This window comes from Erpetoichthys calabaricus, chromosome 11 (genome assembly GCF_900747795.2).
Source record: "Erpetoichthys calabaricus chromosome 11, fErpCal1.3, whole genome shotgun sequence".
In the NCBI taxonomy this organism is placed as follows: Eukaryota; Metazoa; Chordata; class Cladistia; order Polypteriformes; family Polypteridae; genus Erpetoichthys; species Erpetoichthys calabaricus.
Genome location: NC_041404.2, coordinates 60,740,245 through 60,765,286, shown reverse-complemented (window position 1 = coordinate 60,765,286; position 25,042 = coordinate 60,740,245). Strand labels below are relative to the sequence as shown.

Below are 25,042 nucleotides of genomic sequence, written 5' to 3'. Positions count from 1 at the left end.
TTTTGAACTTTTACTTCTTCATGTATCACTTGATCTAAATACCATGGGGTGGTGCAGTGGCAGTAAGGAGACCAGGGTTTGTGTCCCGCATTCTCCCTCCGTGTCTGTGTGGCTTTCCTCCCATAGTCCAAAGACATGCCAGTTAGGTGGACCGCTGATCCTAAATTGGTCCTTGTGTGTGTGCGTGTTTGCCCTGAGATGGACTGTCACCCTCCCTGTCCAGGGGTTTGTTCCTGCCTTGCGCCTTATGCTAGCTGAGATAAGCTCCAGAAGACCCCCCTGCAGCCCCGTTCAGGCCAAAACGGGTAAGAAAACGGTCGACTAACTAATTATCATGTGCAGTGAAACAAGTAAATGGAGGCTGTAGACGCGTCCTCCTGTCCTGCGCATCCGCATTCATGCCTTTTATAAAAAAATCAGTGCCTCCTGCCTGCCAAACACGTCAAGTTTTAGCTTTTTAGACACAAGTTCTGAGTCCAAGTGTACATTTCTTAGGCCGGATTTCACGTTGCACATTTGATTTGTTTTAAGAATAATTTAAGAAGAGGTGAAATTCCAGTTGCCTCAGTTTCAAATGAACTCCAGTGGTCTCGAGGCCTTACCATGGATGCCAGTTTTCCTAGAGGTTGGCGTCTCATTTCCGAACTGCTTCACTTCATCAAATGTGAACAGACAATTAAGAATCAGAATGCTTACATGTCACTCGGTTCGGGTGCCCAGCCAGGCTGGCACTGCTGCACTGAAGCTCTTCTGTTCGGCCCCCGAAACACACGCGTGTGGGCACACCGTAGTTGGCACAGGCCCAGCTGGCTTCATCTCTGCCCCAATCAGATGACCAAATTCAGGCTGAAAAATGTGCGTCTTTGGAGATGGAAGCCAGTAGGTACGCCCCTGTCATATTGGAAAAACACAAAGATTTAATCATGCCATCCTTGGGATTTTATAGTTCTATTCTCCTGTATCAGGAGAGACATTTCTCCCAATATTACATATTGTATAAAAACAGCTGAGCATTTTTTTTTATTATTATTATGATGATGATGATGAAGCGAACCCTAAAGAGTTTGGGACAGAAATTGGAAATGCTTAGAAGAAAAAAGAAGAAATCAGTAAAGCAGCCATTAAAGAAATAAACAGAAGAAGAGATCGGTCAATTCAGAGAGCGTTATAACACAAGGTCGCCTGCCTGTAGAACGTGTTAAATAAACGTAAAGTTTGAGACTAGGCAATGTAAGAATGTCATCAACCAGTGTTTATGCACTTTAAACCCTTTTGTTTTTGCTTCAATATTACGGGTGAGGCCATAAGATAAGGGAAGTCGCTTTAAATACACGTTGGTAAATCCAAACTCGCATTACAGCAGCCAAGCAGTTTCACAATTCGCCTTTTAGTAAAACGGCCCACGTTTGTAGTTCACTTCTCCACCAAGCATCAATACGGTACACCAGTCAGTAAACGCCTCGCCAACTGAACACCTTTATGTACGACTGCTCACAAATCAAACTCAACTACCGCCAAGTCAACATATTCACCGAGGGGCTGGAGGCGTTGGCATCAACTGTACGCCATTCCGTTCTACACGAGTTTCACGCACTGCCGAGCCCGAGTAGATGCAAGTATTCTTCATACGCACCGGACGAAGACATCCCGTTTCGCTTCACCAGACGACCCACCATCTTGTATCCTGCAATCACCAAAAGCAGCAACAATATCGTATGGTTAGAGTAAAGCTGATCACAGAAATGTTAGTTTCTTGTGTAATACAAAGGTCTTCGTATAGTGGCCTTAACAAAAAATGTATCTCTGCATGAATTTACAACTATAAAAAAAAAAAAGGAAAAGGCGATGAAACAGATTGCCTCTTACTAGTATGTTAGCAAACGGGGTGAAGAATTAGAAAATATTACAGCCTAAAACATTGAGGTTAAGAATTCTGATTCAAACTGTTGAGATGCTGCAATATAAAACCAATGTGTACAATGAGGTCAGAGGACAATTCAAATAAAGCTATGCATTTTTAACACGTCTGCCCTCGCTTCTTTGTGGATTGACTGATGTAGAATAATGATTGCCTTTCTCCGTTTTATACAGAATGATAAAGAATTGCAGGTTCATCAGCTTCAAAGGTTTATTGCAGCAGTTGTTTCTTGTGCTTTAAACATTAGGAAAATGTCAAGGGCACCTCGCCAGTCCTGTCCATCCAAGTCCTCCAAAAATGACATCAAATGGAGGTGTGAAGGCCCCGCCGCACAACTCGCCGAATTACTCCACGTGGCTCACTGGGTAAAGAAGACAGAGTTCAAGTTTCTTCTTAATAATTTTCCCACATGTGTCTGTCTTCTTATTGAATTCATTTTAAACAAACAGCCTGGCACCACTGTACCAATGCCATTCAGAATTGTAGACACTTTGATGGTGTCAACTCTTAATTTCTGTTTACTTCAACTCAAAAGGTTCAATTTCTGTTAAACTTTCCTCACACCTGTCAGTCCTGGGATCGTCCTGGTGGCCCTTTCTCTGGACTTTCTTCTGGTGCTGCTGTGTCTCAGCAGTGTGCTTTGACATAACCCCCTTTGGACTCTGACTGTACCCATCAGGGCGCTATATATGGTGGGCATAGAAGAGAATCCCCCCATTCGAAATATTCCCATTTTTTTTGCTTTAAAGCCTTAAATGAAAACACACAAACTAATATTTTTTCCAGCTTTACTTACTCAATGCAATCTCTAACATCCAAGTGAAAGAAATCATAGCTACAGTTCAGAAGAATTTTAAAAAATCAAAAACAAGAAATCCTGAGATTAATAAAGGACCCCCCAAACTCACTCAGGTGTCAGTGCCCACCATTTCCATTGCGGTTACTGGCTTCCTTCCACCAGTGATCAATTGTAATGAGTGTGATTAGTGAAGCAGTTCCTGGAGCATTCATTCCCTTGCTTGGTAGTGCAACTGACTGCACACAACTGACTACGGGTGGCAAGACACTTTCAAAAGATCTCAGGGATAGAGTTGTGGACAGACATGAGGCAGGAGATGGAGACAAACAAATGTCAAAGGCTTTATCAATCCCAAGGAGCCCAGTAAAGTCCATCATAAAGAAGTGTTTGGTACTACTAGGACCCTCCAAACTGGATGGAAGAGCAAGGAGGAAACTGGTAAGAGAGGCTACCAAGGGGCCAATGGACACTTTGAAGGAGTTCCAGGATCTGATGGCAAAGAGTGGTCATTAATAGTGTGCATGTGACAACAATTTCACAAGTGCTCCACAATTTTGACTTGTTCGGGAGGGTCGCACTTCTCAAGAAAGGCCACATTAAGGCTCGTCTGAGTTTGAAGATTCTGATGCCAAGTGGAAAAAAGGTCTTCTGGTCAGATGAGACCAAAATCAAACGCTACACCCAGCGGAAATCCAGTGCAGCTCACCATCCACAACACACCACACCTATGATAAAGCATGGAGGGGACAACATCTTGTTGTGGGGGGCCTGGGGCTCTCGTTAGGGTAGAAGGAAAAATGAATGGGGCAAAATACCATCAGATTCTTGAGGAAAACCTGCTACCCTCTGCCAGAAAGTTGAAGATGGGCAGAATGTTCACCTTTCAACACGACAACTACCTGACGCACACAGCAAAATTGACCATCCAATGGCTGAAGGAGAAAAAAGTGAATGTCCTGGTGTGTCCAGTCAGAGTCCAGAGCTAAATCTGTGGAAAAATCTGAAGATAGCAGACCACCAACACTCACCATCCAATTTGAGAGAACTTGAACAGTTAAACTGTAAAGAAGAGTGGGGGGCAAATATTGAGTGGGCTCAATCTAGATGTGCAAAGCTGATAGAGAAGAATCAACAGACTCAAGGCTGTCATTAAAGCAAAAGGGGGGTCAACAAAATGACATGGGGGGGTGATCCTTTATTAATCTCAGTATCTCTTGTTTTTGATTTTTTATCATTTTTCTGAACTGTAGCTCTGATTTCTTTCACTTGGATGTTAGAGGTGGCATTGAGTAAGTAAAGCTGGGAAGAAATATTAGTTTGTGTGTTTACATTTAAGGCTGTAAAGCAAAAAAAAATGGGAATATTTCAAAGGGGGGGGGGATTCGTTTCTTTACCCACTGAAACCTAATATTCAGTTAGCCGCCTTAATGTCTTCTGAACACGGTCTCAAGGTAGATGATCAGTGTGCTTCACTAACCGGGTTACTCACAGAAACCAGATTTCTAAAATCCCATATAAACCCGAATGATGATTAGAGAACTCAGGTTACTGGCCGCTGAGAAAGCTGATTACATGAGTGAATAATCTGACTATGTGGCCATGTAAACCCTTAACCTGGTTACCATTGAGGATTTTGTGTTCTGCGTGCGTCCGCCACACTCGGTCAGCCTGCACACGTTTTTCTTTTGCACTCGTGTTTCGGCAGCCATGGGTGGAAACTTCAGCTCAACAAATCCCCAGAGGCAAATGTTTGGGGGATCGCATCACTCCTTCTACTGGCTGAAATAATCTGTCTCAATATTTCAAAAAAGTCGCTAAATGTATAGGGTGGTCCAGATCTAACTATGCAACTTTTATCAGCAACAAAAATAATTTTTTGTGAATTCTCTATGTAATAAACTTAATAAGTTATAGCGTAATTCAGTTTGCATCAGGCGCCGCCGAGAGTGGCAGCCTTTTCAGCAGCTCCGTGTACGACTTCATTTTTCTACTTTTATTTTTCTCTTTTTTATTGATCACTCCTATCACTTTATTTTATGTGGATTCGTTCCCTGGACACACTTACTTTTACAACGTGGGCATGGATTTTTACAAGCTGAGACTCGTCTATTCAAGTACTCAACTTCAAGCGCTGAGAACAAACGCCAGTGCCAGTGTGGTTCCCTATGTACCCGACGAGGTAAGAAGGCGGTATCGTGGCAGCAGAGCCGGCATTTATGTGAATTTCTCCTTGGGATTAAATAAACTATCTATCTATCTATCTATCTAATGAAAATTGCATAATAGCATAATTAGATCTGGACCACCCTGTATGTGGATGATCTGAACACACAGGGCTAAGCTCAGCAACACAGAAGGGTAACATTTTACAGCACCTTACGTAATGTGATTACTTTTAACCTAACACAATACTTACTTTCTATTTTTATTTACCATTCCAGCAGCAAGAAGCACACGTGCCAGTATGCCGCTCCTTCACAGGCTCAGTCACAGTGCCAAGCAGAAAAGAGTGTGCTGCGTCCAACCTGGTGAACGAAACCTATAAATAAAGCATCAGTTTAGCTAAACACATTTATAAAACGCAAGAAAATCTCCAGAGGCGTCATTGTTTGTTTTTGGACTCACGATGGCCCGTGAAGACGTTGAATTCTTTTTACTTTTTGTACAGTTTAATGAAGGAGAACTCCAGAAGATCACTTGTGCACGTAAACACGGATTATTAAGAAATCAGGTCTCGGTCTTAAGCGGGTTACTCACCTTAAATCGCGTGTAAAGTCCACTGTGACTCCTGGGTCCTTTGCATAAAGCGAACTTTCAAGTTTCAGAGCTCCGAATTGTGAATTCTCATTTATTACATGTAATACACCTTCTTTTTAATTAAATCAAATCAGTTTTCTTTTACAGAGACACCGCACCACACACAGGTTTTTCTTTTTTTTTTTAATTAGACACAAACCCTTGATATCATAAACATAATCAAAAGTAAAGGAATTCTAAAACATTTAATACAAAAACAAACAAACAAGTCCGTCCCGACAATACAGCTGAGAAGTTGATTTGTGGCGTTTTAAAGTAACTTTTCTTAACAAGTGCAACACAAGGCGCTAGCTACCTCAATGGCATGTCAGGAGATGGCAGAAGCCCTAAAAGAAACTGAAGGGAGTTGCCACCCTGCAAAGGAAGGCATTGATGGCAATACAGACCCCGAGACCCCCTTACAGATCAGCGTCCCGTTTGTTGACCGACCAACCAACCAACTACCCAATGACATGTTCAAGACTGTAAGAACATACAACAGAACAGTATCTCTAAGCTTAGACAAAAACATAAATATTCAAATATAATAAGTTATCATAAAACAATAGGAGCCAACGTGTGAAGGCATGAACCTGGGTGTTACTACATATAAACTTATACAACATAAAGCGAATATTTAACACACGTGACAGACATAAAACTGCAACAACACAGTGACAGTGAGAAACGTCAATTCACAACCAGTGAATACATTCTTGTGCATCATCAGTTGGGCGTTCAAAGAGATAAATCCCAATAAACGCAGAGCCTTTACAGATTCAAACAATATTAGCTGTTGGGTTTGCACACCAGAATATGTCATTTTAAAAATGAGATGTCCCCTTTACAACTTTATAAATGTCCACCTGTATTTGAGATGACAAGATCCATCTGAATCCTCTTCTCAGCTGATGCCATTTTCAGGTCAAATTTTTCAGCCGCATACTCAAACAAAGCTTCAGCACTGTGCATGGAGATCTTCTTTCACAAAGGGAAAAGGTGCATGAAGATGAAAAAGATGGAAAACACATTCTGTGGCTATGACAATACATAAAACCTCTTTTCTAAATCACAGGATTAGCTACTGCTAGGAAATCTTATAAACGATTATGCGTCCATCCAAAGCCTCATGCAAACTCTTACATCATCCCTGCCTGTGTTCTTAGTGGAAACAGCAGGCTCCTGCACAGCTTCAGTAAGCGCCTTCAACAATCTCAAATGGTGATGTCAAGCTAGAAAGCTGAATGCAGCAAAAGCAATTACTTCAAGTGTTATCAGTATTCCTCCTCCTCTTCCTCAATTGACCCCAAATACAAACCACACAAAAAGAAATGAATACTGCATACGGCTCCCGCACAAATGTCTCGTATTCCATGTCTGTGTGGTGAGAGCATCAAACAGACACACAAAAGCAGCCGCCATTTTGATTGCCTTTTCAGAGAACTAGGGCTCGTTCTGCATCCCAGGGGGCAAGGGGGGGGCACGCATCTGTGTATTAAACAAAAAACGAAAAAGAAAAGAAAGCGAGAGACCACGTTATAAAAGCACAAATGAACTCGCATCAAAAGATGGAGAGCAGGGGGAAAGCACTATACTGTATAAATAAAATGAATTATTAATATTATACACCGTGTTTGACAAAATATGATGATTTAATAGTTTGATTGATACCTTCAGTACATACAATAATTGGATATCAATCATAAATATTGTTTACACCCCATATTAATATCCTACATCTATAAACTTTGGAGATTTAAAATTACAATGTGAATTTTCATATTGTCGGTCATCAAAAGCAACTAAAGCACAGGCAAAAACAAAAATAAGATTTTTATATTAGAAATGATACAAACCGGCCGAAGTCTTCGAACAGAAAGATCGGGCGAGCTGTGGGCACTGCTGCCGCATTCTGTGAAGGCAAAGTCGAGACAGTTAGAATTACAACACTTTTAGATGGTGGGCCGTTCTGAAGCAAAACGGCTCTTAAATTAATTTAAAATGTTTTTTACACATCCCTGGGAAACTTCAGGGGGGGAAAAAAAGAAAGCTGGTAAAATTGAATGTCTGCCAAAAGTATGTGCTGCTCTGTTCTGTTCCCAATGTGAAAGTGGCGTGTGACACGTCACTTATGACATACCAACTTTATCTACCATTTAGCATATTGCCAATGTAACTGGAATTCTTACCAATCTTAGTCCACCTTGTTGGAAAAATGCAGCGACAAGCTGCAACACAAAAGTATTAATGCAAACGTGATTTTTATAGAAAACAAAAAAAAATAGCATTTTGAAAATTAGGAAAAATTTGTCTCCTCTGTAGTTCAGCTGTAAAACAACTCTGGCGATGCCAGCGAGAGGTGCATCTGCAAGGCATATAAGCAGCCATCACTATACCTAACCCTGGCAATCCAAAACAAATAAAGAGTGTCCATAATACGACTCTGAGAGATCACAACAGTAATTCCTTCTGTCTGGTAACACTCCACTTGGGTCTGATGCAACTGGAGATCAAGAAATGGCATCAAGAGCTCAGAGTCTTCACAGCGGTTGACAATCCCACAGAATTGCTCTTCTGTCTGATGATGCGCCAGGTCAAGCCGCTAAAGCAGATCCAGGATGGCTTCTACGAGTTCAGATCACAGAACACCTCTCTCTATCATCCTTAACAATCCAGCATTCTCGGTAGAGTCTACTCCGTTGGCCAACGGTATTCAGTTCCTCTTAAAGCTCTCCACTTGACCACAGACTGATGAAGCTTGCTTAAAGAAAGGCAGGTCCTGCACGCCTGCTTCCTTCCCACGGTCAATTCTAACGCTAGATGGTCACAGTGCAATAACATGACCTGCAAAAGCCATGTGACCATTTTGTTAATTTAGTACAACTAAGGGGCTTCACCCCCTGCTTGCTTTCCTCGCCAACTCCCGTGCGGGCACTACGCACTAGCCACTTTGCGGTTCTGCCGCTCGTGTATGAGGATGTGGATGTACAATTTAAACAGATTGTTATTTTCATGGGAATTGTTACATATGCATAAAAGAACTACAGTGGAACCTCGGTTTGCGAGCAGAATTCGTTCTGGAAACGCGCTCGCAGTCCAAAGCGCTCATATATCAAAGTGAATTTCCCCATAAGAAATAATGGAAACTCAGATGATTCGTTCCACAACCCAAAACTATTCATATAAAAATGATTACAGTAATCCCTCCTCCATCGCGGGGGTTGCGTTCCAGAGCCACCCGCGAAATAAGAAAATCCGCGAAGTAGAAACCATATGTTTATATGGTTATTTTTATGTTGTCATGCTTGGGTCACAGATTTGCGCAGAAACACAGGAGGTTGTAGAGAGACAGGAACGTTATTCAAACACAGCAAACAAACATTTGTCTCTTTTTCAAAAGTTTAAATTGTGCTCCATGACAAGACAGAGATGACAGTTCAGTCTCACTATTAAAAGAATGCAAACATATCTTCCTTTTCAAAGGAGTGCGTGTCAGGAGCACAGAATGTCACATAGATAGAGAAAACAATCTCTAGCAAACAAATCAATAGGGCTGTTTGGCTTTTAAGTATGCGAAGCACCGCGGCACAAAGCTGTTGAAGGCGGCAGCTCACACCCCCTCCGTCAGGAGCAGACAAAGAGAGAGAGAGAGAGACAGAGTTTGTTTTTCAAGCAAAAATCAATACATGCCCTTCGAGCTTTTAAGTATGCGAAGCACCGTGCAGCTGCACAAAAGATAGCAACGTGAAGATAATCTTTCAGCATTTTTAGACTAGCGTCCATATCGTCTAGGTGTGCGAACAGCCCCCCTGCTCAATCCCCCTACGTCAGGATCACAGAAAGTCAGTGCAAGAGAAAGAGAAAATAATAATAATAATAATTCATTACATTTATATAGCGCTTTTCTTAGTACTCAAAGCGCTATCCACACAGGGAGGAACCGGGAAGCGAACCCACAATCTTCCACAGTCTCTTACTGCAAAGCAGCAGCACTAACACTGCGCCACCTGTGAGGACTTATGAGTAAGCTGGGTAGCTTCTCAGCCATCTGCCAATAGCGTCCCTTGTATGAAATCAACTGGGCAAACCAACTGAGGAAGCATGTACCAGAAATTAAAAGACCCATTGTCCGCAGAAACCCGCGAAGCAGCGAAAAATCCGCGATATATATTTAAATATGCTTACATATAAAATCCGCGATGGAGTGAAGCCACGAAAGGCGAAGCGCGATATAGCGAGGGATTACTGTAATACAAAATATAAAGTAAAAATATATCAAACAAATTAACCTGCACTTTACCTTTGAAAAGAATCATGGCTGGTGTGAGTGAGTTTCTAAACTCTTGTGGGATTCAACACAACGGGACGACACGCAGAAGAGCGTCCCAAAGCAATCGCAGTCTCCCAGCGCTGTAGCAGTTCACCGTAAAAGCGAATCCGAAAAGATCGCGGACATGCTATAAGCGCCTGACGTCGATGGGTAATACAAAGAACAAGGAACATTATAAATGTGCAGGGCACCGTACTACTTGGCCACGGCCCTGCCTGACTGCTGTGTCTGTGTCTAGGAGAGTGGCAGATCCCGCTACAATAAATAATAGCGCTGTTGTTGTTTCAAGCTGAATAAAGCTGGTGTTGCTAAAGTACTGAGAATCAGCTTTGTGTTTTGGGGTGCAAGACGGGGACTCACACATCACAGCACACATACCCGCGTGTGCACGCACACACACACACACAGGCACAATGCTGTAGTAAACAGTATACGCTCATACAGATGTTGACTATATGAGTGAGTCACGCCGACTCAGACGGAGAATAGGAGACGATTACCCACAATCCCGCAGTGAGAGAGAGAGAGAAGAACCATCAGCTCAGTTGTGATCACATGACACTCAGCAGACAAAATGTATACATACTACTCGTATTACAAGACCTCGCTCATTTACAAAGTCAAACTTTATTAAAAATTTTAGGTCGTCTTGCAAAACACTCGTAAACCAAGTTACTCGCAAACCGAGGTTCCACTGTAACTATTTTTCATTACAGCGAGTAATTAACCATATTAAAAATAGTAAAACGTAATAATTTGAAAGTAAATTATGTTTCATGTTGTGTTTGAGTTTTTCGTTGCGTTATACGATTTCGTTCTGTTTGGCTTTGAAATTACATCGTGACAACGCAACGTATAGCTGCCCGTGAGAGAATTTCATTTCTTTCTCTCTAATAAACCAACTGACTTTTTCAAATGTTTGGCTCTGAGATTTGTTAATTGTCTTTGCAAAATCTATTCAAATGGGAAACGGTTAACGTTTTAATACGAATGGCATATCAAGATCTCCTTTGGTGTCTAATGTTATCCTCTGAAGATGGACTACATTACCTTTCTTGGATACGTCCTTCTTTCAACAGTAATTCGGCCGGTGGAAGACTGGACGGTGTTAACGGTTGTAGATATTCTTCATGATATTGTAAGTTGATGTTTTCATCTTCTGCACCATCACCACCAACTGTTTCAGTAGAGTCCATTGATTCTCATTTAACCAATGTGCCACGTAAACCGATCAACAATTTTCACGTTAACTCGTTTCGGAGCTAGGATTGCCCGTGTACTCGTTTCTTCTGTTGATAACCGTTCAGGATGAAATTCTTCAATAACATTTGGACATAATACATCTTCTTTTATTGGGAACTTAAAGTGAGGAAAACGTAAAAATTTATAAGAGCTGAGAGCACAGGAACTGCGTCTGACAAAAACACTCACACCAATGAGGGGTGAGAGGAGCGTGGGAGTGACTGAATATGGTGGAGAGGAGGGCGGGACTTGAAACAATCTCATGTCAAAAGTCTCATCTCACGGGTCTTGAAAAAAAACTCTCAAAAAAGTCTCGTCACAGGATTTTTTTTTTATATAAGAGAGAGATATGTACAGTTTGTCAAGAGTAAAACACAAATCATTCAGCACATGATGGATCACGATCAACAAATCAGCAAAACCCAGGAGGTACGGCTCTTGACAGACCTAAACCTTTACTAGTGGAACGGTGAGACAATAAGGAGCAGACATAGTGGCAAGAGTTAGAGAAGACGCTTGAGGCTTTGTGACTCATTTGGGAAGTCCTGAGTGAAATGGCGAGGAGGTGGCACTTTATAACTTCAGAAGCAATGCCAATGCCAAGCACAGGAATCATCTGTTGATGAAGACATCAAAACATTTTTTTTTGTAGATACCCAACAAGCAGAGTTTCATTTCTGTGACAGTTTGGAATTCTTCAGCTGTGTCACATAAAACGCCTGACAAATGGGTTGTCTCATCATTGTATGGTGAGGGAGAAGAAGGTCAGAAGAAGCTCTCAGCTATCTCTGCAACATGGCTTTCAATGTATACAAGGGGCCTTGCAATCATTTTATTGTAGTGGTATTTAATTTGAGACTTGTTAGGGTAAACCACTGATAGTCCAACAGTCGCCTGCCATATATACAGATCAAGTCAGAGTCCCACAACGGTGAACTTTATCATACTGACTGAAAAGTAAGTCAAGTCGCTTGTGTACAGTAAATGAAGGAGAGGCAGTAAGCACAACCCTGACAAGCACTTGTACCCTGAGTGAGGAGGAGGAGGAGGAGGAGTGAGACGACAGTTTTGTTTTAAAATCCCAACTTTCTGTTATATCAAAGCTGTACCTTCTAATAAACTCATTCTAATAATTTCACTAATTAATTGCATTTTTTAAACCAATGCAGGGTCAAGGGGGCCGTCACCTAACCTGGCATTAGGCAGGAACTACAAGGACGAATATACTGCAAGGGCACACTCGTGCACACCTAGGATGGGCCCATTTATAGTGAGGGGAAAAACAAGTCTATGGAAATGGAAGGAAAATTCACGTAGACGTGGAAATACCGTAGAACCTCTACAACAAAAATCAAAAAAAGTCATTTTGTTGGCTTCTGAAACTCACATTTATAATAACAAGACATCATGTTTTTAGCAAACAATTTCGCTGTTTTGAAACGAGCAACTAAACATATAATAATTCTGCTGCTGAAAATGTTGTGACACAATTAAGCTCAACAACATTTTTGCTCAAACCTTAATAATAGTTATTTTGTTATGCCTCAAAATTAGAAAAACATTCCCCAAAGGTCTACTACTTTATTAAACATAACAGACAACACTTAGTATTCACCTAGTGCAGGGGTGTTGAACGCCAGGCCTGGTGGGCCGCAGTGGCTGCAGGATTTCATTCTAACCCTTTTCCTAATCAGTGACCAGTTTTCACTGCTAATGAACTTTCCCCCCATCACTTTAATAGCCCAGTTAGAAGAGTTCAGCCCTCTGAATTGATTCCTTTCTTCATAAAATGACAGCCAAGCAGAAATGAGACGTGAAACAAGCTAACAGATGACCAGCTAAACTGGGGCTTCAAACTCCAACCAATTTCACTCCACTTTCTTAATGCAATAAAAATCCCCTGGGGATTAATAAAGTATCTATCTATTTATCTACCTATCAGTTATATAGTGCCTTTCACATCTATCTCTGTTATATAGTGCCTTTCACATCTATCTGTCTGTCTATCTATCTATCAGTTATATAGTGCCTTTCACATCTATCTGTCTATCAGTTATATAGTGCCTTTCACATCTATCTATCTGTTATATAGTGCCTTTCACATCTGTCTGTCTATCTATCTATCAGTTATATAGTGCCTTTCACATCTATCTATTTATGTTATATAGTGCCTTTCACATCTATCTGTCTGTCTATCTATCTATCAGTTATATAGTGCCTTTCACATCTATCTATCTATCTGTTATATAGTGCCTTTCACATCTATCTGTCTATCAGTTACATAGTGCCTTTCACATCTATCTGTTATATAGTGCCTTTCACATCTATCTGTCTGTCTATCTATCAGTTATATAGTGCCTTTCACATCTATCTATCTATCTGTTATATAGTGCCTTTCACATCTATCTGTCTGTCTGTCTGTCTATCTATCAGTTATATAGTGCCTTTCACATCTATCTATCTATCTGTTATATAGTGCCTTTCACATCTATCTATCTGTTATATAGTGTCTTTCACATCTATCTGTCTGTCTATCTATCAGTTATATAGTGCCTTTCACATCTATCTATCTATCTGTTATATAGTGCCTTTCACATCTATCTATCTGTTATATAGTGTCTTTCACATCTATCTGTCTGTCTATCTATCAGTTATATAGTGCCTTTCACATCTATCTGTCTGTCTATCTATCTATCAGTTATATAGTGCCTTTCACATCTATCTGTCTATCTATCTATCAGTTATATAGTGCCTTTCACATCTATCTATCTATCTGTTATATAGTGCCTTTCACATCTATCTGTCTGTCTGTCTATCTATCAGTTATATAGTGCCTTTCACATCTATCTATCTATCTATCTATCTGTTATATAGTGCCTTTCACATCTATCTATCTATCTGTTATATAGTGCCTTTCACATCTATCTGTCTATCAGTTATATAGTGCCTTTCACATCTATCTGTCTGTCTATCTATCTATCAGCTATATAGTGCCTTTCACATCTATCTGTCTGTCTGTCTATCTATCAATTATATAGTGCCTTTCACATCTATCTATCTATCTATCTATCTATCTATCTATCTATCTATCTAATGAGAAGCCAATTCTTGCTGTTAATTAAATCCGTTATTTAATTCCATGGCTTGTTGCTGCTCTCATTCTGCCACAGCACACATTTCCATGACTGTTGTTGTTTTTCTGTTCTTTCTAAGAGCACCAATGTCAAAATGTTTTGGTGACCTGAGAGATCACCTCTCTTTAATTTCAGATATTGTGTGATGGGCACAGGGGAGCTGGTTATGTGGTGGCTTGTTTTGTGTCTCATTATTGTTTGGCTGCTAATTAAAGAAAAAGAAACATCTATGGGGCCTGAGTCACGTTAATTAAAAGAAGTAATCAGCAGCAAAAACTGCTCACTAATTAAGAAGATGGTAAGAATGAAAACCTGCAGCCACTGCGGCACTCGAGGCCTGGCGTTCGCCACCTCTGACCTAGTGAATGCTCCACGTTCAGAAGAAAGCAGAATTTTGGATAGGCAGGGTGAAAAAATCCAAAGGAAAAGGTGCTTATAAAAATTAAACTGCATTGTACCAGGCCAGGTCATCCTTCTGCTTTAAATCTTGTATTGACGACGTTTAGTAATTCTTCAGCTGATTTGAACAAACTGTATTCTTGGCCTGGTTTCCATTACCTGTTTTGCTGTCACTTATTCGGAGGCTATCGAGGGATGTCATTTGCAGTCTCTCCTCTAGTCCTCGAGTCGGAGTGCTCCTTGCAGATGATGTTAATCGTACAGGAGAAGTGGCTCCTCCAGGACCAGAGAACGGAGGAGAAAAGGGAGGAGGTGTGGGAGAAGACAGTTCCTGGCACAAAACAAAGAACAGTACATAAATAACAAGAATCCAAAAATGAAGGTTCAGATCAGATTCATTTTCACTAGTCCAGATATATGGTGTCTATACATGTAGTGAGAAGACAAGCAAGACGACACCTTTCATTGGCTCATTGAAAAGATGACCATATGCCAGCTTTCGAGGCAACTCAGGCCCCTTCTTCAGACAGGAGTTGCCTTGAAAAGCCTGCATGTTGTAATCGGTTCACTTGGCCAATAAAAGGTGGCATCTTGCTTGACTTCTCATTACATGCATAATGGCTAACACGGTACAACACCCTGGTAGTTATACATTCATTTGTTTGAACTTTTGAATGTTTACTAGACATGATATTAAGTTCTAATATTGGCATTCAGGAGTTTGGAACGTCCTACATTTTATGGATCTATTCAACAATGACGTAAACAGCATTTTCAGAAATTATTCTTCCACTTATTCAATTACAAATTTAGTCATGTTAATATATGAGTTTCAAATGTCTTGTAATAAAGTATGAATTGCTTTTAATGCACTAATCCACTGTTTACTTTTACGTATTCATCCTCCTAGGCTTCATCTGCAGAAGCACAGCAGGTCGGCTTTACCTCACTTTGTCTGCGCCTGTTAAATGAAGCAGTGTGGTGTAGTAATAGTTAAGGCTTTGGACTTCAAACTCTGAGGTTGTGGGTTCAAATCCCACTACTTGACACCACTGTGGGACCCTGAGTGAGTCACTTGACCTGCCTGTGCTCCAACCTGAAATTGTATCGTAAATGTTGTAAATCGCTTTGAATAAAGGGACTTACACTTTAAATGTAATGCCGCCTGTTGTCTGCAATGTGAGTCACCAACTGGCACTTCGTTACACAGCAAAATTTCTGTGGAGTCTGCTGAAATGAGGCAAGGAATGTTCAATATAAAAGAAGATGTAGCAAAGACAGACTGAGCTGTGCTCATCTCAAGTACTGGGTGTCTACATAGAAGGCCTCACCTGCAGAATGCCCAGTCAGGGTTTTAGCGACCTCCATAGAAGCTATATGACTTCTCATATTTTGCCTGATTCCCTTTGCTCTCCTGCATTAAATGTTTTTCTTCAGTTTAGGACAACACTGTGTCACGAAACACCGTCTTTGGTCAGAGTCCGCTAGTAGTTGGTAGCTGGACGGTGCTCGAGGAAACCCAAAACCCAGATAAAGTACAAAGTCTCTTGAAATCAAAGTCACCAATGTTTATTACAAAAAAAAAATGATAAACAGTATTTGTGGGTGAGTTAAAGGACACACCAATCACCTGCATGTCCTCTCTCACCACATCCATAAACCTTCTCTTAGGCCTTCCTCTTCTCTTCTTGCCTGGCAGCTTTATCCTTAGCACCCTTCAGCCAATATGCCCATCATCTCTCCTCCAACACAATCTCACCTCTCTGACTGTCTCCCAACCGTCCCACCTGAGCTGACCCTCTAATGTCCTCATTTCTAATCCTGTCCGTCTTCGTCACACCCAATGCACATCTTAGCATCTTTTAACTCTGCCACCTCCAGCTCTGTCTCCTGTGCCACCGTCTCCAGCCCATATAACATAGCTGGTCTCACTACCGTCCTGTAGACCTTCCCTTTCACTTTTGCTGTTACCCGTCTGACACAAATCACTCCTGACACTCTTCTCCACCCATTCCACTCTGCCTGCACTCTCTTCTTCACTTCTCTTCCACAATCCCCGTTACTCTGTACTGTTGATCCCAAGTATTTAAACTCATCCACCTTCGCCAACTCTACTCCCTCATCCTCACCATTCCACTGACCTCCCTCTCATTCACACACATGTATTCGGTCTTGGTGGCCCTACTGACCTTCATTTCTCTCCTCTCATATGGGTCTCCTCAACCTGCTCCCTACTATCACTACAGATCACAATGTCATCAGCAAACATCACAGTCCACGGTGTCTCCTGTGTAATCTCGTCTGTCAACCTGTCCATCACCATTGCAAATAAGAAAGGGCTCAGAGCCAATCCCTGATGTAATCCCACCTCCGTCACTCCTACTGCAGACCTCACCACTGTCACACTTCCCTCGTTCATATCCTGTACAACTCTTATGTACTTCTCTGACATTTCCGACTTCCTCATACAATACCACAGCTCCTCTCGAGGCCCCTTGTCATTTGCTTTCTCCAGGTCCACAATGATGCAATGCAACTCCTTCTGGCCTTCTCTAAACTTCTCCATCAACACCCTCACAGCAAACATCTTATCTGTGGTGCTCTTTCTTGGCGTGAAACCATCCTGCTGCTCACTAATCATCACCTCCCTTCTTAACTGAGCTTCCACTACTCTTTCCCATAACTTTATGTTGTGGCTCATCAATTTTATCCCCCTGTAGTTACTGCAGTCCTGCACATCCCTGCACATACCTATCAATTCTTTACTGTACGTTATTTGTTAAATAGCAGCTGCTGCTGGTTCTTCCAGCTCCCCGCACCGATAAAAGACCTGGCAACTGTTCTACTACCGTCACACACTGTCTCCATCTTTATTATACTCTTTCACTAAATTGGTGAAATAGTTTGTGCTACCAACCTGAAAGCTCCTGGGTTTCAAACTCCAACCTAATCCTAGGCTGTGCTGCGCAGCGCCACGCAGATTTTCGGTGGGTATTCAGGTTTTCCTTCCACATCGCAGCACAGCAGTGCAGTGGTTTGTAAAGCTGTGTCACAGATGTTGGAGACCACATTCAGATTCTCCAGCTCTCTGGTGTTTTGAGTTCAACATTTCCTGTTTTTGGACACTCTACTACTACCGTTATATTGGACTTTTTGTTTTGTTGTTACAATAAAGGTGTAAGTGTGTGTGGTCGCAAGTGTGCATATGATGGGCTGACGTCCTGATCAGGGTGGACTCCTACCTCTCATCTAGTACTGCTGGGATAAGCTCTGCGTCCCTCTGCAGTATGATAAGTGGGTTTTGTGAATTTCCCCTTTGGATTAATAAAGTATCTATCTATCTATTTATTATATAGTGCCTTACACATCTATCTATCTATCTATCTATCTATTTATCCCTGCCTACTATACCAAATTCTATCTATCTATTATATAGTGCCTTACACATCTATCTATCTATCTATCTATCTATCTATCTATCTATCTATCTATCTATCTATTATATAGTGCCTTACACATCTATCTATCTATTTATCCCTGCCTACTATACCAAATTCTATCTATCTATTATATAGTGCCTTACACATCTATCTATCTATCTATCTATCTATCTATCTATCTATCTATCTATCTATCTATCTATCTATCTAATCCTGCCTACTATACCAAATTCTATCTATATCTATTATATAGTGCCTTACACATCTATCTATCTATCCCTGCCTACTATACCAAATTCTATCTATCTATTATATAGTGCCTTACACATCTATCTATCTATTATATAGTGCCTTACACATCTATCTATCTATCTAATCCTGCCTACTATACCAAATTCTATCTATATCTATTATATAGTGCCTTACACATCTATCTATCTATCCCTGCCTACGATACCAAATTCTATCTATCTATTATATAGTGCCTTACACATCTATCTAATCCTGCCTACTATACCAAATTCTATCTATTATATAGTGCCTTACACATCTATCTATCTATCTATCTATCTATCTATCTATCTATCTATCTATCTATCTATCTATCTATCTATCTATCTATCTATCTATCTAATCCTGCCTACTATACCAAATTCTATCTATCTATTATATAGTGCCTTACACATCTACCAAATTCTATCTATCTATTATATAGTGCCTTACACATCTATCTAATCCTGCCTACTATACCAAATTCTATCTATTATATAGTGCCTTACACATCCATCTATCTATCTATCTATCTATCTATCTATCTATCTATCTATCTATCTATCTATCTATCTATCTATCTATCTAATCCTGCCTACTATACCAAAATCTATCTATATCTATTATATAGTGCCGTACACATCTATCTATCTGTCCCTGCCTACTATACCAAATTCTATCTATCTATTATATAGTGCCTTACACATCTATCTATCTATCTATCTATCTATCTATCTATCTATCTATCTATCTATCTATCTATTATATAGTGCCTTACACATCTATCTATCTATCTAATCCTGCCTACTATACCAAATTCTATCTATATCTATTATATAGTGCCTTACACATCTATCTATCTATCCCTGCCTACGATACCAAATTCTATCTATCTATTATATAGTGCCTTACACATCTATCTATCTATTATATAGTGCCTTACACATCTATCTATCTAATCCTGCCTACTATACCAAATTCTATCTATTATATAGTGCCTTACACATCCATCTATCTATCTATTTTATACTAAAATCTATCTATCTATCTATCTATCTATCTATCTATCTATCTATCTATCTATCTATCTATCTATCTATCTATCTATCTATCTATCTATCTATCTATCTATCTATCTATCTATCTATCTAAAAATGGGGTAGACGATGGAAGTTTAAAAGTAAAACATTACAACCTGAGTTACTGCAGTCACTTGGCTAAAGAGCGGATACGTCTGTAAGCTGCTCGACGTTTTCATCACGTCAAAAGTACCCCTAAAACCAGTGCAGTAGCCATTAGAGGTGTAGTCTCGACAAAACCTTACTAGTCATGTCAGATTTGCAAAAACACTGCACAGCAGAAATACAAAGTTAAAAAAAGAACGTTCTTGACATTTTTTCTATTTATTTATTTATTTATTTTAGCAAATCAGTACACTTCGCTTCTATCTGGATTTACGCAGAAAACAGACCCAGTGCTGATCCTCTTTGCTACCTGTCAATGTGGGTTTGAGGAAGTGTGGCACAAAATAAACATTTGAAGAGATACGACGTCACCTAACGAAGAAATTATAATTGTGTGATTTCTTCTTGACATTTCCATTAATTACCTAACAGGCTAATGCGTCTCTGGAGCTTTTTCATGAAACGAAAGTGTTATAATTAAAACTAGCTTTTTTAGCAATCAATTTAGCAGAAGCCAATTAAAGTTAAAAGTCTCCAGCTTGCAACAGAAAGACCACATTGATCCCAGTAACAACAAAAAAAAAAATAAATAAATAACCGCTACTGGAAGTGTCAATTAAAAAAATAAGACATCACAAGCTATAATCAGGGCCACTCCATCTGTTTAGCAATTTAGTTTCCTTTTCCATCCTCAGACGGCGCATTCTAAGTGAATGGATTTGAGCCATCATTGTTTTAAATCTATTGTTCTGGTACTCACCTCTTCCTCATCTTCATCTCCCTCACCTAACAGCTCTACAACTAGGGAGGGGAATACCCCAATTCTTCCATTCACTTCCCCTTCCCAGAAGCCATCGTCCACGTCCCCATCTCTGCTGCGAAGCAGACGTATTATTGCTCCTTCTGGGAAGGAGAGCTCCTCTGCACTTTGGCCACAGTATTCATAAAGTGCCCTTGCTAGTCCTGGAATAGGAAAACAAAACATTTCATCAGACTCGTCACAGAAAAACAGATGACAAATTTCCTGTTTATTTTAACCATTAGTATCGTCACTATGTAATGACATTAATACCATCCTAACGAACACATGTGACACGGTGTATTTTAAAAGAGTAACCATTTTTAATTAAAATGTAGTAATGAGATACACCAAATTGCCAAAAGTATTGGGCCACCCCTCCAAATCATTGAATTCAGGTGTACTAATCACATTCGTGGCCACAGGTGTATAAACTCAAGCACCTCGGCATGCAGGCGGCTTCTACAAACATTTGTGAAAGAATGGGTCGCTCTCAGGAGCTCAGTGAATTCAAGCGTGGTACCGTCATAGGATGCCACCTGTGCCATTCTGTGAAATGTCCTCGCTACTAAATATTCCATGGTCAGCGGTCAGTGGTATTATAACAAAGCGGAAGCAATTGGGAACAGCAACTCAGCCACCAAGTGGTAGGTCACGTCAAATCATGGAGTGGGGACAGCGCATGCTGAGGTGTGCAGAAGTCGCCAACTTTCTACAGAGTCAATAGCTACAGACGTCCAAAAGCTCAAGAACAGTGCAGCGTAGAGAGCTTCATGGGATGAATGGGTCTCCACGGCCGAGCAGCTGCAGCCAAGCCGGACATCACCAACTGCAATGCAAAGCGTCGGATGCAGTGTTGCAAAGCCGAATGCCCACCACTGGACTTGAGAGCAGTGCCGACGTGTCCTCTGGAGTGACGAATCACACAATCTGATGGACGATTCTGCCAGGAGAGCAGGACTCACCTGACTGCATTGTGCCAAGTGTAAAGTTTGTGGGGGGGATTATGGTGTGGGTTTAGGCTTGGCCCCTTAGTTCCAGTGAAAGGAACTCTTAATACTTCAGCACACAAAGCCATTTTTTGGATAATTTCATGCTCCCAACTTTGTGGGAACAGTTTAGGGATGGCAACATGACTGGGCACACACTGGTGTACACAGCAAGGTCTACAAAGAAATGGAGGAGCGAGTTTGGTGGAGGTGCACAGAGCCCTGACCTCAACCCAACAGAACACCTCTGGGATGAATTCGAGCGGAGACTGTGAGCAAGCCAGGCCTTCTCGTCACAACATCACAAATGTTCTGCTGGTCACAAATTCCCATAAACACACTCACTCCTACATCTTGTGGAAAGCCTTCTCAGAAGAGTTGAAGTTATTAGAGCTGTAAAGGGTGGGCCTTAACTCCATATTAAAGCCTGTGTATCAAGAATGGGATGTCATTAAAGTTCATGTGTGTGAAATACTTTTGGTGTAACATTACAACCTTTAGGACAGAACCTTTTTGGTGTAATAATCCACAAAGACAGCTCTGTGGCCACAGACCACCAACTCTGACCACACTTTGGCACTGCGATTTACTGGCTAAGGCACTAAACTTTAAAACCGCAACCTCACATAACATGCCTGTGCATTCACTGTAAAGGAAAGAAATATGCTAACTAACCATCCGTTCATCCCACTTTGTCATCCACCCACCTAAGCATGTTGGGTTTAACCTGCAGTGGTGATGACAAATGTGTTCTGACATTTTCTATTAGGTGAGGAAGACAGACGTTTCGCGGTTAGACAGCTCTGCTCACTAATCATGGAGGCGAGTCTGGTGACATGTTGTGTGTTGATTAGCATATGCAAGTGAGAATTTCACTGCTCTCTGTACACTTGAGAATATTGATCTCATAAACCCTATTAATCTACACCAATTTTAGAGTAAAGAGCCTCGGGACAATGCTGCTCACTACAGATAAGCATTACTGAGGCTGTTTGTTGGTATCTTTAAAAGTAGACGGCGGCCCGTTAGAAACACCAGCTGTGTATTTAGTATTAAAAGATCAGGCAGTGTTCTTGTTGGTGTTTTTCAGAAGGCTTGATGGGTTGTTTTTTTTCTTTTCTTTATAATAAAAATCAAAAGAGAAAGCGACTACTTTGAATAATTCAGCAAAACAGATATAAGGATGAGCAAATTTCTAAAAATATTTTGCCAATATATATTACATATTAGCTAACATTGCTGAAAAACCCGGCGTTGCCAGGGAGGAATATAAAGTGTTTTTTTTTTTAATTGCTTGAGAAAAATATAATAATAATAAAAAAAAACAATTTTTAAAAATAAAAATAAATTAACTAACAATAAAGACTCACTAATGTGCTTGTCTTGCGGTCTTGTATGTATGTTATCATCCAGTTGATGCTGAGAAGCGGCCAACTCCATTTAATTTCAAAAGCAACAGGTGGGCACGGTGGCGCTCAAACAGAAAGAATGCTGGCAGTCACCTCCAGTTCGCCCTCTGGTGGTCGTTCCAAGTGTCAACTGCAAGATTTCCCATTTCATCCCGATGCCTAATGGCAGTCAAGGTGCCATTGTCTAGCTTGTAGATGTCTGTGCGTCCCTCCATGGATATGCCTCCCCAGACTGACCATCACTGATCCACCACCAAACCCGTCATGCTAAACGATGTTACAGGCAGCATGACGTTCTCCACGGCTTCTCCAGACCCTTTCACATCTGTCACATGTGCTCAGGGTGAACCTTCTTTCATCTGTGAAAAACACAGGGCGCCAATGGTGGACCGGCCAATTCTGGTATTCTATGGCAAATGCCAATCGAGCTCCACGGTGCCCACTAGAGGACGTCGAGGCCCTCAGGCCACCCTCATGATGTCTGTTTCTGATTGTTTGCTCAGAGACATTCACACCAGTTGCCTGCCTGCTTGCTGGAGGTCATAGAAATTTACCACCATGATTTTCTGTCTTCACTAGTTTTCACAAGGCCATTTGAGACTTGGCAAAACAATCAACACAACCTAAGGAAAGCTTATTTATCACTAAAACAGCATTTTCTCCAGCTAAGGCATTAAGCACTTCCTGAATATATACAGTACTGTGCAAAAGTTTTAGGCAGGTGTGAAAAAATGCTGTGCTTTCAAAAATGGAAGTGTTAATCATTTATTTTCATCAATCAACAAAATGCAGTGAATGAACAAAAGAGAAATCTAAATCAAATCAATATTTGGTGTGACCACCCTTTGCCTTCAAAGCAGCATCAATTCTTCTAGGTACACTTGCACACAGTTTTTGAAGGAACTCGGCTGGTAGGTTGTTCCAAACATCTTGGAGAACTAAGCCCAGATCTTCTGTGGATGTAGGCTTCTTCACATCCTTCTGTCTCTTCATGTAATCCCAGACACACTCGATGATGTTGAGATCAGGGCTCTGTGGGGGCCATACCATCACTTCCAGGACTTCTTGTTCTTCTTTATGCTGAAGATAGTTCTTAATGACTTTGGCTGTATGTTTGGGGTCGTTGTCATGCTGCAGAATAAATTTGGGGCCAATCTCCCTGATGGTATTGCATGATGGATAAGTATCTGCCTGTATTTCCCAGCGTTGAGAACACCATTAATCCTGACCAAATCTCCAACTCCAGTTGCAGAAATGCAGCCCCAAGCGTTCAAGGAACCTCCACCATGCTTCACTGTTGCCTGCAGACACTCATTATTGTACCGCTCTCCAGCCCTTCCATGAACAAACTGCCTTCTGCTACAGCCAAATATTTCAAATTTTGACTCATCAGTCCAGAGCACCTGCTGCCATTTTTTTGCACCCCAGTTCCTATGTTTTCATGCATACTTGAGTTGCTTGGCCTTGTTTCCACGTCAGAGGTATGGATTTTTGGCTGCAACTCTTCCATGAAGACCACTTCTGGCCAGACTTCTCCAGACAGTAGATGGGTGTACCTGGGTCCCACTGGTTTCTGCCAGTTCTGAGCTGATGGCACTGCTGGACATCTTTTGATTTCGAAGGGTAATAAGCTTGATGTGTCTTTCATCTGCTGCACTAAGTTTCCTTGGCCGACCACTGCGTCTACGATCCTCAACGTTGCCCATTTCTTTGTGCTTCTTCAAAAGAGCTTGAACAGCACATCTTGAAACCCCAGTCTGCTTTGAGATCTTTGTCTGGGAGAGACCTTGCTGATGCAGTAGAACTGCCTTGTGTCTTGTTGCTGTGCTCAATCTCGCCATGACATGAAACTGTCTTCACAACCTCACCTTGGTAGCAGAGTTTGGCTGTTCCTCACCCAGTTTGAAGCTGTTTCTGTTTCAGTTAATGACTGTGTTTCAACCTACGTGTGACATTGATGACCATTAGCACCTGTTTGGTAGAATTGGTTGATCAGACACCTGACTAGAATCCTACAAAATCCCTGACTTTGTGCAAGTGTACCTATAAGAATTGATGCTGGTTTGAAGGCAAAAGGTTGGAACACCAAATATTGATTTGATTTCGAGTTTTCTTTTGTTCGCTCACTTTGCATTTTATAAATTGATAACAATAAACAATCATTATTTATATTTCTCAAAGCATTCTTTGTTTACAGCATTTTTTCACACCTGCCTAAAACTTTTGCACAGTACTGTATATATATATTTTTCCCTTTACAAATGATCTTTTAGATTTTTCATACCTTACACTGCATTCCAAATTATTATGCAAATTGTGTTTAAGTGTCATAA

At 40.9% G+C, this 25,042-nt stretch overlaps 2 protein-coding genes across 3 annotated transcripts in view; both read right to left on the bottom strand.

The window, feature by feature from the left end:
- hdac3 (histone deacetylase 3) overlaps positions 1-25,042 on the bottom strand; it is a 477,712-nt gene that overhangs the window by 121,502 nt on the left and 331,168 nt on the right. The gene's annotated exons all lie outside the window — the stretch shown is intronic.
- LOC114660451 (F-BAR and double SH3 domains protein 1-like) overlaps positions 5,961-25,042 on the bottom strand; it is a 186,082-nt gene continuing 167,000 nt past the window's right edge. For both annotated transcript variants that reach the window (XM_028813150.2, XM_028813151.2), the window contains exons 17-20: positions 20,273-20,475; positions 14,778-14,949; positions 7,370-7,425; positions 5,961-7,001 (exon numbers count right to left, since the gene is read on the bottom strand). In XM_028813150.2, coding sequence (XP_028668983.1) covers positions 6,957-7,001; positions 7,370-7,425; positions 14,778-14,949; positions 20,273-20,475 — 476 coding nt within the window. In that variant the 3' untranslated portion in view covers positions 5,961-6,956. The remainder of the gene's footprint in view (positions 7,002-7,369; positions 7,426-14,777; positions 14,950-20,272; positions 20,476-25,042) is intronic.